The sequence below is a fragment of the Mytilus galloprovincialis genome, chromosome 4 (genome assembly GCF_965363235.1).
Source record: "Mytilus galloprovincialis chromosome 4, xbMytGall1.hap1.1, whole genome shotgun sequence".
NCBI lineage: Eukaryota > Metazoa > Mollusca > Bivalvia > Mytilida > Mytilidae > Mytilus > Mytilus galloprovincialis.
Window position 1 is genome coordinate 2,869,732 of NC_134841.1, and position 13,782 is coordinate 2,883,513.

At 31.7% G+C, this 13,782-nt stretch overlaps 1 protein-coding gene across 1 annotated transcript; it reads right to left on the reverse strand.

Moving 5' to 3' along the window:
• Window positions 1-532: 532 nt before the first annotated feature.
• Window positions 533-13,712, reverse strand: LOC143071134 (F-box/WD repeat-containing protein 5-like). The gene is made up of 8 exons (XM_076245264.1): window positions 13,556-13,712; window positions 11,010-11,142; window positions 9,914-10,159; window positions 8,724-8,907; window positions 7,708-7,847; window positions 6,000-6,667; window positions 3,608-3,820; window positions 533-2,745 (listed from the first exon to the last, which is right to left on the reverse strand). The coding sequence occupies exons 1-8, from the start codon at window positions 13,582-13,584 to the stop codon at window positions 2,547-2,549; spliced, it is 1,812 nt and encodes a 603-aa protein (XP_076101379.1). The 5' UTR covers window positions 13,585-13,712; the 3' UTR covers window positions 533-2,546.
• Between the last annotated feature and the right edge of the window lie 70 nt (window positions 13,713-13,782).

Sequence of the window (13,782 nt, forward strand, 5' to 3'; positions counted from 1 at the left end):
ACCTAACTTTAACTATTAAACCATGAAAATGAGGTCCAGGTCAGATGACACCAGCCAGTTGAACATGTACATCTTGCAATCATTCCATTCATCAAACAAATGTAGTTGACCTATTACTTTTAGTGTCTGATATATGGACTTGATAATGAAAACTTAACCTTGTTCACTGATCCATGAAATGAGGTTGAGGTCGGATATAAACCCTCTGAAGGGCATGAGTGCATACTAAATATATTTAGGCTATTACTCATAATAAGAGGAATTAAGATTAAAAAAATATCAACTTTTCCTTCAAGTAGTCATTGAACCATGAAAACGGGTCAAGTACAAATGACATACAACAGATGGAGACTTGGCTTGGCAACGGTTTACAATGTTTTCTCAGGGTAACAATTTGATCGATCACCCTCTCAGCTATGTGTTATTTTTATTACATTCAGTGACCTATAAACATTTTAAATGAATGTCTATGGTCCTTCCTATAAAGACCGTTTTCTGGTAAATTTGTAATAATGATAACAATACAATACAATTCATTTTTTTTTAATTTATTCCATTTATTACTTTGGTACAATTGTAGATTCATAATCCATACTAACTCAGACAAATATCATTTTATAATAATGATACGTACACTTTTAAAAACACATTTTAATTAAGGCGTCTTAGAAGTCATCAATCTTATACTTAACTTAACTATTGGACTTAACAGACATATATTAATAATATCTTAAAAATATAACCTGTAAAGATTTTTACAAGCTCAAAAGCAATTTTACAAGCCTAATATATAGGCCTGTAGTTATTAAAGCATGAAGACTGCTGTGTACAAGATTTGCCAACAAAGATCTGATACCACAGTGATCTACTTTCTGCATTGATAATAATTACAATGAAATTCAAATTTTTGAAAGTGTGTATCATTTAGTCAAAAGCTAAAATTGTGAATGTTTATTAATAGTACATCAGAGTGTTGTATGATCCTTGTAAGCCAAGAGACACATGATCTGTATTTTGATTGGATTGAAATTTACATGTAACAATTGATTGCATTTAAAATGCAAAATAACATTTCATTATCACAGTTTAATTTGTATATAAACAATTTAAATATAACATGCAGTATGTTTTCATTACAAGTTTTTACAATATACTTTGTCAATACAAACAAAACAAAATGTATTTGTTTTCCCATACATGATTCTTTAAGTTTAACAATTAAAACATGTACATTGCCATTTAAATAACAGTAACCTACGTATGCATGGTCTATTTATATCTCATAACAATCATCAAAAAATAATTTTCAAATATTAATAAAAGTTATTTATAAGTCAACACAGAAATCAAGAGCCTTTAATACCAACCTAACTGTCTGTACAAGTAGTTGCATTGTTAATATGTTTCTAACTTCAGAATCCCCCTATTTGAATAAACCTTATCGATAATCCTGGCTGACCCGGCTGCTTGAACTTTTGACGTCAACAACAATCACTTTTCCATTGTGGCGTCAGATATTTTGCTTTATGACGTCAAAATTTTACGGGAACCTGTGTGATATCCAGTAATGGCGGACAAATAGCGAAAAGGTGTATAAACCTGGCACAAAGAAAAATTCTTTGAAAAATTCTTTGAAAAATTCTTGTCATTTTACATCTACAATTGTAAGGTGTTCAGAAAAAAAACTTGCTTATGAGGGTTTAGAAGAATGAAAAACAAGTTATCTCTAAATGAAACAGTATAGTTATTTCGGATTTAATTAAAAATGAAGCAGATTTAATCTTTTAGATTTTGATCCCTTCATCAAAAGTCTTGATTGTATTTTAAGATTAAGGATAATGGTGACAATATTCAGGCCATCAATTTCATACAAAACAAGCATTTAATGTGGTACCAAACACCTTGACTAATATCAATTTGGCTCGTTTAATTTTTTATAAAATTTTGACAAAATGTTCACTTTGACCCTTTGACAAAAATATAAATATTTCAAATAATTTGAACAAACCACTTTATCAGAAAAATTTCGTTGGTTATACAGCAGTTTGACAAACACTAATTTTGATCATTGAAAAGCTTAATATTTCTTAACAAAACAACGTGATCAAAAAGTTTAGCTGATTTTTACACAGTTATCTCAAAGGTACCACCTTAAATAATTTTTTCAGCATGATTTTACTTTTGTTTTTATGGCATCATTATGTATTTAAGGGTAAAAAAAAAATTATATTAAAAACATGTAAACAGATTATCAATGGTCTTTCAAACTCAAGTATGTTTCTTGGTCACATTTAGTCTCAGGGCTGATATTGTTGCTGACCTTGTTTTGTTGTTACTCTTCTATACATTCACATGTTTGCAATTTTCTTGTCATTTTAAAACTGACTTCTTACACTGATTTGTAGCACTATAACAGTAAAACAGGGTCTTTCTTTAAAGCTAGAATATTGTTTAATTTAATCAGACTCAGCACACTTTTTATCTGACAGGGCTTTGTACTTCATTTCTCAAATCGATCAATATCTTTCAAGCTTTATATCCATTTTTCAGACTCGCCCAAAGTCTTTCATCAAAGCTTTGGACCTCCAGATTTTGATAGTACAATCATCACTTACAGTTACTAGATATTCTTGGTTTGCAGGGTTAAAGCCTACAGCATTGACAACACCAAATGAATGTTCAAATGTAGCAAGATTTACACAATAATGTTTGTCCCATAAGTATCCTTTAGCATCCTCACTTCCACTGAAAAATACAAAATAGTATGTTCAATTTCTAATTACTACTATCAATTAAAGCTAATTTCCTACTGCATGTAGAGTAAGACTTTGGGCAGCTTGCTTGCTTTTTTTGTATATTGTAAAATAATAATTGGGATAACATTAATTCAAATTTAGATGCTGTAAATTCAGAAATTATTGCGATTTTGTAATTTTGGGCTAAAATGCGATTTTTATTTTTGCGATATTGATATTGTTTGCAGATGTCAATCTGAATTACAATGCTTGAGCTATACGTTTATACAAACAAAGCAAGCAAGCCAACTAAAGTCTTACTCTACAAGCATTTGGAATTTAGCTCCAATTTATTTCATGAGTATCAGTTTTTGTGGTTGAATAAAAAAATATTATATTTTAATGGTAAATAATTTTGTGGTATCATAATTTGCTCCTAATAAAGTAACTAAACATTTGAAATTCAAATTTGTCTCCCCTTACTCTCTAAATCTATCAAAAATTTATATCCTACTTGCATAAAAGAATCCAAATATGTACCTACAAACTATTGTACTGATAGATATTTGACATTTGTGAAGAACTGAATATTGCCTTCTACGTCTCTTGGTTGTTTTGGCATCTCCTCTCCTTTATCATATTCAATGCAAAGATTTTACAAATAATCAAAATAAAAACAAGCAGCCAGCTAGACACTGAAGTAACATACCCCCCCCCCCCCCCAAAAAAAAAGAAAAGAAAAAAAGAAAGAATATTTAAACCTTTTGGGTTACTACTTTCAAAAAACACCACATATAAGTTCATGTAGATACTGAATAAATCCTAGTCCAAGCAAGCTTTAGAAACCAGACATTTAAAAGAAGAAGACCTACCTTCCAACATAATCTGGACTAACGTCAAGAAAAACAAAACAGCACATTGTTGATGGGGAGAATCCTTTATGACCTTGATATCGTCTGCCAGTGTCCTGCAGTGTACAAAGGTCAATAACTCTGATTTCTATTGAAGGTGACAGGTCAGGGGTTGCCCAGGGGTCAGTTCTATCAACCTTACCAATCCATGGTCTACAATTCAGGAACAAATACCTACAACAAAAGAAGTAAATTGAACATTCTAATGCAACATAATACATGTATATAGTACCCTCATTTTAATTGGATAATGTCACTAATTTTCATCACATCAATTCGCTGACCAGTGACATATGACATATTCTAATTGTTTGATTTGAAGTTGTTTTTTTGTCTGTTTCATTAGAATGGGGATAACAAATTTATTTTAAGCTCTGAATAAAATTGAGAAAGGAAAGCGACAACAACCCAACCATAGAGCAGACAATAGCTGAAGGCCACCAATGGGTCTTCAATGTAGCAAGAAACTCCCGCACCTGTAGGCGTCCTTCAGCTGGCCCCTTAAAAAATATGTATACTAGTACAGTGATAATGTACGTCATACTAAACTCCAAATTATACACAAGAAACTAAAATTAAAAGTCATACAAGACTTACAAAAGCCAGAGGCTCCTGACTTGGGACAGGCACAAAATTGCGGCAGGGTTAAACATGGTTATGAGATCTCAACCCTCCCCCTATACCTCTAGCCAATGTAGAAAAGTAAGCGCATAACAATACACACATTAAAATTCAGTTCAAGAGAAGTCCGAGTCCGATGTCAGAAGATGTAACAAAAGAAAATAAATAAAATGACAATAAGACATAAATAACAACAGACTACTAGCAGTTAACTGACATGCCAGCTCCAGACCTCAATTAAACTAAATGCATCAATTGGTGATTTGATGGTTGCAAATACCTGTTTACTGGCAGCGCTATCACATATCGCTATTTTGTGCATTTTTCCTTTGATCTTTTTTTGTGATAATTTTTCATATCATGCTACTCGCTTGAGATGGAAAATTATCGGTAGAAACTAAGCAGACATGTGGCGTTGCTAACGAAATTGACATGAAATTGACGTCGTCATAGGTAAAATAGCAATAAACAGATTATCTATTATATACATAGGATTGTGCCTGATGTTCATATGATGAAATCATAATCTTTCAGTCAGTTTAATTGAAGTCTGGAGCTGGCATGTCAGTTAACTGCTAGTAGTCTGTTGTTATTTATGTATTATTGTCATTTTGTTTATTTTCTTTGGTTACATCTTCTGACATCGGACTCGGACTTCTCTTGAACTGAATCTTAAATGTGCGTATTGTTATGCGTTTACTTTTCTACATTGGCTAGAGGTATAGGGGGAGGGTTGAGATCTCACAAACATGTTTAACCCCGCCGCATTTTTGCGTGTGTCCCAAGTCAGGAGCCTCTGGCCTTTGTTAGTCTTGTATTATTTTAATTTTAGTTTCTTGTGTACAATTTGGAAATTAGTATGGCGTTCATTATCACTGAACTAGTATATATTTGTTTAGGGGCCAGTTGAAGGACGCCTCCGGGTGCGGGAATTTCTCGCTACATTGAAGACCTGTTGGTGACCTTCTGCTGGTTTTTTTTTGTATGGTCGGGTTGTTGTCTCTTTGGCACATTCCCCATTTCCATTCTCAATTTTATCTTGTATTGGCAAGAAAATTGTCTCTGGTTAACAAGGTAACTGTATGATTTCATAAAAATTAAAATACATTGTGTCTTCATTTCAGATACTTTACATGTAGTTAACGGCCTATAAATTCAGTAACACGTTGCTAAAAATAAACGGGTGAAAATTTCTGTTTCTGTTTGAAAGTTAAAGTTTTTGAAATTTTGTGTTTTGCATTAAACATGAACATGCAAATGTCTTGAAAAATTCATTTCAGTACATGTATATACATGTTTATTAACATTGCATATTTAGATAGTGCAGGATTCTGTCAAAATAAGAATTCTTGGAATTCGAGTCCAGGGACTGTAATTGTAATACAATTTATCATTTCAGTCATAATGTCCAAACAGATCATATGGTTCTGGTCATTTTTACCTGTTTTAAAAAACTTCTCCCTTATATTCTAGTTTTGTTTTAAAAATGCTATAACCATGAAAAACTTACTAATTTGCTAAAGATTTGCATTTCAGGGGCAATAACTCTACACTTGCTCATTTTTCTTAAAATTTCATGTAAATAGACCTGGATCTACTGATAATTTTTATTGTGTGAGATATGCTCTATATAGACCTGTTTTTGTTTTTCGAGATATAAGCCAAATAACATGAATAATGTGAAATTGCTCAAACAATAAGTTTCACAATGCAATGTCCAAATTAATAATACCTGTGATCATTTGACAAAGTAAGACCTGTAACATGTCCAAATAAATCTAATAAGTTGTCTGGTTTGTCTGATATTCTAATAGGCCGTAGTGTTATATCATTGTTACTAAAATTAACCACCATGTGACTTTCACCTTCCTGTACTGATTCATCTGACGGACTCATGGGTAGATCTAATACTGCAGGAGAAACATTCTTAAATCCTAATTGATGTAAAGCCACAGCGAATTCTCCCGTTACAAAAATTAAGTTCCGATTAACATTTCCATTTTGACAATCTTTACACAATGATATATGATACAGGGAATTGTTCTCCTTTAAAGCACTACCTGAACTGTATGAACATGAAGCACTCTCGTTTTTATCCCATTCATTCCCATCTAAAACACTTGGTGATTGAACAGAATGAGTTTCTATGTCTGAAGTAAAGAGTGTTTGGTCTCGTTTAGGAATTTTTCTTGGATTTGAGTCTCTTTCTTGACTAGCACATTTATCACAGTAGAGTTGTGGCCCCTTGTCACCATTAACAGGAATATGAGCTACTGTCAAAAATTTAATTAAACTAGCAGTTTCACTACAAAATGTAAACAGATTTCTCCCTGTTCCTTCTTCCACTTCAGGGAGATTTTCACTTTCTTCACCTTTTATCTCCACAGAACCATCTGGAACCTTAGACAAGAAATTATACTTAAAACCATTACAATTGATGTTTTATAGTGTGTATTTCTATGTTGAGATGTTACACTATTGTTAGGTAAGGGTGAAGGTTGGTAACTATTAAAATGTTTTAAACCGGCTGCAATTGTTGGCACCTGTCCTAAGTCAGTAACCTGATATTCAGTAGTTATTTGTTGAGGTGGTTCATAAGTGTTTTTCCTTTTTTATATAGATTAGTTTGTTTCATATTAGAATGGTTTTACACTAGTCTTTTTTTGGTGCCCTTTTTGCTTGCTGTTCGGTGTGTGCAAAGGCTCCGTGTTGAAGACCATACTTTGACCTATAACATGTAGCATGGTTTTTCTTTTACAAATTGTGACTTGGATGGAAAATTGTCTCATTGGCACTCATACCACATTTTCTTATATCTATAAAACCATGATTTGAATAGACTATTGCTTGTATGTTTTTGTTTGTTTGAAGGAACTCTTCTACAACAAAATCTTTTAAATTTCCAGCTTCTGGTCTGAACACCAATATTTCAACTTTTTTCTTTCGTGTCCAAACAGAGTTTTTCAATTACTTACCAGTCTGAATAGAATTTTAGTAGTCTGGGGTATAAAACTTGTGGTTAATGGTGAAGACTGGCTTTCACTTTTAATTAGTTGTTCACAGGTAAGTTTTTGATGTTTTATTCATATAACCATTTGGTAAGTAATCCCAATGTTCTGTCTACTGATAAACATAGACAAACATTTTTTGGTTTTAAAGGATCATATAAGGATTTTGGTAAGAAATCACATTGACTTTAAATGAATGATGTATGGATGCTTAACGTCTTGTAGTAATTTTACATACATATTCAGACAGATAACATCTTAATGAGATATAAACATGAAACCTGCTATGTACATGTCATATTTGACTTAGATGATGAGGCGAAAAATGAACCCTTTAACTCACATGACTCACATGGTAACAGTCTATATGGAAACAAGTCATCCTATCTAGACATTTAGCCATCTATTCAAACTCAAGTAGTGCAGACTTACATCAAATGATTCAATCTGTACAGTAGTAGTAAATCTATCTAGACTGATCTCCAAACAGCCTCCAAGGAATGTGCTATTGTCCAACCAAGATCCAAATAACTGTGACGGGTCCATTGATACAACACGGATAATACGGAAATCTAATAGGGAAATGTTGAAATAATATAAGATTACAAATATAATAATTTAAAAGAAAATAAATAATTAAAAATTTCGCTTCGTTTCAGAATATTTGTTCTTATGTTGTACTGTTACACCACTGTCTCAGTTTGGTGTCAGCATACATGTTCACATCCCCACTCCCCTACATAATGTATGTGCCAGTCCACAGTTAGGAATATGTAATTCAGTGTTGATTGTTTGTTGCTGTTAATCATTTTTGTTTTATTGCATATTGTTTGAACGTAAATCAGGCTGTTAGTTTTTGGCATTTTTCATTTTGGGGGCTTTTATAGCTTACTATGTAGTATGGGTTTTGCTCATTGTTGAAAGCTGTAAGGTGACCTATAGTTGTTCATTTCTAAATCTTCTGTTCTGTAAAAGGAGGGTTGCCTCATTGTCAATCGTACCACATCATTTTTTTTTAACTTCGTTCCAAGTTGTGTTTGGCCAAAGCCAAGAGGGTAAATAACTTGAAAAATATTCATCTAGGTTGGACAAATATACTTTCTACTAGGCCCAACAAACATTTGCTCCAGTATTTTATTATTTTTCAACATCTCTGCTGTTTCTTTGACAAGATATCCTTTTATTCATGTTTGATAATTTATAGGTTTATCCAAAATTTAACAATTTTTTTATTCCACTGTCAGAAATGCAGCCAGTTTCAGTAATACAGGGTCTAAATGTACTATATCTTTTCATTTTGGTGTAATGATTAGATAAAAGTATGAAATTAAACACACTTAAACGAATGTGCATGGCCATTTATGTTTTAAATTCACCTTAGGACTTTAAAACATAATATGGTTAAAAAGTTTAAAATTAGACGAAATATAAAAGATATGTTTACCTACCATGTGGAAGAGAAATAATAGCCACATATCCTCTCCTGTCCATAAAATCTGTTGTTTTTACACTGGAAACAAGCAATAATGTGTCAATCTGATTAAAACAGGAAAACTGTGTGAAGTCCCACGACAACAAATCACGGAAATTTTTAGTGTGTTTGATAGTTGTTGGATCACTGACATTCCAAACCTATAAAGAAGCAAAAATAAAAAAGCTCAACATAAATACCCTTTTCCTGTACAATTTACTCTGCATGTACAAAATGTGTAGAACATTGTAGAAAAAGGCCATGAAATAGATTTCTATGCACTCCAAGGTTGTTATATAACTGCATTAACAAAATTATCCTTACAAATATTATGGATATTTGGATCTAATAAAATAATATTAAAATAAATCTTTCAATAGATCGTCCAGAAGTTATGAAATTTTTAACAATTGATAAAAAGTGGTTTATACAGATTTCTGGTGTCTTAACTTTAATAGTAATATTCACTGCTGCAGCACAAACACAGTGAAACAGGGTTTTGACAAATCTTGAGGTACATTGTAGTGATTGTACTGTATAAACACCTTAATTGTAAGTATTCATTTAATGACTCCTTTAACTTAACTTTTTTTTTTATCTCTTTGCAAATTGCTTTTTCAAAATACCAAAGTGTTACCATTTCTTTTTTCAAACATGATTATACTGATATTCTTTCAGTGGTACCTTTATATGCATATTTCATTAACAGGAAAACAATAGAAAATATACTGTAAATTCAGATATTATTGCGAAAAATGTGACAGGCTTTGCTCATGTTGAAGGCTGTGCTTTGACCTATTGTTGTTAATTTTTGTGTCATTTGGTCTGTTGTGGAGAATTGTCTCATTGGCAATCATACCACATCTTCTTTTTTATATTAATGTTATAATCACAATAATTTAAACTCACATTTTAAATGATTTTGAATTATTTTATATGAATTAAATAGGATTTTTACAATATCGCAGAAATTAAAATCACATTTAAGTACAAACTGACAAAATGGCAATAATAAATACACGCAATAATTTCTGAATTTACAGTAATGGAAACAGAGAATGTGTCAAAGAAATAACAATCTGAACTAAAACAGAAAACAGCCTAAAGCCATCAATATGTCTTCAATCAATGTAGCAAAAAATCTAGCACTCTGATGAGAATACTAACTTTGATAGTAGCATCTTTTGATGTGGTACAGAATAACTTGCCGTCATGAGAAAAGCTGACATGAAGTACTTCGTCATCATGGTCTGTCAACGTCTCACTCAGATGGATGGGTGTGTGAAAATCCAAACGTTTGTATTCACTCCTCCAGCTTTCTTTTGAGGGGGGCAACTTTTGATTTTTAACTCCCCATTTAACATCTAACAGATATTTCCATAAACTTTCATCATTGGTAACTCTGTTCCAATCCTATATCAAGTAGAAAATGTTTTAATGACACAATATGGTATGAAGGATATTAAATATAACATGATTGAAAGACAGGCAAATGCATGCTAAATTTATATTGCACGCAAAAACCATTGATCAAAAGTTATCTGTAATACAATGTAATTGTCTCTGCATCAAGAACAATAAAGGTTATAAACAAAGGATATTGATAATATTTGAAGTAAGTAGTACAATAGTTTGAACACCATGCACTCTTGATTTACATCCTGTAAAATTTTTTTTTTCTTCATATTTTAAAAACCTATCTACAATGTATGATAGAAAATCTTATGGTGACCTTTGGTAGATAGTTGTCTAATTGGCAATCATACCTCATCTCCTTTTTTTTATGTCTTTTTTGTGAAATTATGTTAATGTTTTGTTGAGTTATACCAAAAAAAATGTCTTAATAATGTATAAGACAACCCATAATTTTATTTTGGTTATTTCATATCTTTTCATGTAAAACATGTTCAAATGTTAACAAATTATGAATGTTTTCTACAATGTACATGTATGACAACTTCATAACTTTATTTGGATAATCATTTTTTACAATCATTTGTCATCAAAGCTGGTGTTCATATTTCAACACTAGTTAGTCAAAATATAAACTGACAAGAAAAAGTAAAATATGTGACAGCTGAGTCAATATTGGTTTCTTCTCATACATCCATGTTAATGTATATCATTGTTTCACACATGCACTGTATATTATATTGTTGAAATGTATATACTTATTGTCTCTATAACTATGTCATTAGTTGATGAGAATAAAATTGGTACATACAATGCTCTTACTTATCATGAACCAATGGTCATATTTTACCTTGCAGGTTTGTGATGAGGCTGTCAAATGTTTTGCTTCTAAGAATGAGAATATATGAAGCAGAATAGAATCAGGACATTGTTGCCAAATACTTGGACAGGAATCCTCATCCTCTTCAATTTCTGTAGGACTTCTGTAAAAACAAAAATAATAAATATTTCCTTTAGTATGAAATACTGGCCTAGGATATGTCACTGTCTCTTCAATTAAGTAGGTTTTAAAAATAATGACATATTATCATGATTACGTGATATACAATTATTTTAAAAAAAAAGAGATGTAAACAAAACTGAATCATAAGTTCATATTTATTAATTTCATATTTTATCATACATGATCATATTTCAGGTGCAACAGCTGTAGAAGTAGCAAATGATAAATCTGGAGTTCTGAATGGATATATAATTATCAGATGCATCTTGTTTTAGACATAAGGAATTTTATCTTATTACTTAAATTGTGTATAATACTCAAACTTTAATTTTCGATATTTTAAAACTTTTGTTTCTGTTTCAAATTTTATTAGAAAATAACTTTCACACTCAAGTTTTAGTAACAAATATTTTTTTTCAAATTCAGTATAATTTTATTCTTTTAATGTGCTTTACAATTAATTTCAAGTTTTTCTAACTAATAAACATTAAATACAAATTAAAAAACATTATTCACCATTCTCTACACTGAATTCACACAGGAACATATTGACTGTTCCCAGATTAAGGTTCATCATAACAAATGGACAAATATGGCCGTATTTTCACCCCAAATACTACTCTGTGTACAGACTTGCCTGTGCTGTTTGGAAAGTTTTAATGCCTAGCATCCACTAAATATATAAAAGTTAAATTCATTTTGTGTTTAAGAAAGATAAAATCTTTTTTAGTTTTTGATGGGCATTTTTTTTCCTTTCTGCAGAAGGTGTAAAAATAAACAAACACCTGAATTACTTTGATACTGTCCACTCACTGACTCAGATAAACTCTTTAACTCACCTATAGTTGTGAAGATAACTCTTGTCCATGTCAATTAAGGACAATTAAAACAATACAAACCGGTTTTTTTACCTGAGGGAGCATCTCATAGTTGTACCACAACTTAGTTAATTTTCACACCTTTTGCATGAAGGAAAAAAAATGCCCATCAAAATCCAAAAGAGATTTTATCTTTCTGAAACACAAAATGCATGTAACTTTATTATATCTAGTGGATGCCAGGCATTAAAACTTTTCCAACTTCACAGGTAAGTCTGTACTCAGAGTAATTTTTGGCATGTAAATGCAGCCATATGTGTCCGTTTGTTATGATGAACCTTAACAAAATCAGGAAATAACTGATAATTTTTGTGTATCTTTTTTGTTTCATTCCCGATTATATGACAGTTTATTATAAAATCTGATACAGGTACATGTATGCGTAGCCTACAAAGTCAAAAGCCACTTTTCCCCGCATGCTAGTCCAAATAATTATGACGTCTTGAAAGGCTATTACAATTTTTTTCTTTGACGCCTTACATCAACGTCATAACGCCAAACTCATATATTCAGTTGGACTTTGATAGGGAATTTACTACTTTATAAAAACGTTTAGCTGATTTCTCCTCAAGATGCTTCATTTAAGGTGTATAAAATATATTTTTGAACCAAACTCGGTACATTTTGACCAACCTGAATTTCCGGATAATGTAAAACAATGGTTCCGGAAATTCGGGTTTTACCGAGTTTGGTGTAAAAATGATTTTATAATCTCCTAAAAAGAAATCCGACAAACGTTTTAAAAAATGCAGTCGACATGTTCCCGCCTCGGATGGAATTTTTACTTAAATTATTATTTCTGTAGGGATTAATTGGAAATATTTTCGTAAAACAAGCACATAAAAGGTAAGAATTTTTATATATGCATTTTGTTTTAGCCTTCTTTGAAAATTTGATGGCTAAATTGGGTCTCAAAATTGAGAGCAAAATACGCTCTCAAAGTCCAACCGAAAATGGCGGCTTCAGCATTATGACGTCGATGTAAGGTGTCAAAGAAAAAAATTATAATAGCCTTTCAAGACGTCATAATTATTTGGACTACCCGCATGCAGGAACGTGCTGACATGGTACACTACCTAAATCAATTAAGACACAATTCAACAATGATTTAGTTTCAACAGGTGTTCACTTATTCGCAATGTGAATGATCGTATATTTTGGTGTGTGTACATGTTCCTTAAATAAAGGGGCACTAGCTGTCAAATTATACACCTTATCGCTAATCCCGGCTGACCCGGCCGCTTGAACTTTTGACGTCAACAACAATCACTTTTCCATTGTGGCGTCAGATATTTTGTTTTATGACGTCAAAATTTTACGGGAACCTGTGTGATTTCCAGCAATGGCGGACAAATAGCGATAAGGTGTATTGATGTCAACTGTCTCTGCTTGTGCCAACTTGTGTATTATGTTGTATAATTTTATACGGATTTTGTCCTCCTTCACAGGTAACACCTGCCTCATATTAAGCTGTGGTAAACATATTCATTGACAGTATGAATAAGTTCAAAGTACCTTCTATCTTCAACACAGTGAAGAGGCATAATTTGATGTCAAAAATTCTCAGACAGCTCTCCCATAGTTGACAAACATGAAATCCTTAAAATGTTTGAGAACATGTTGATTTTTCATTATGAACTTAAAATGGTCTGGGTCATTGAAACGCTTAAAGTCAAAAACGGTGTCAGGGAAACTTTTTACATTTAAAAAACTCTATTTACAAAATCAATAAATCTGTTTAT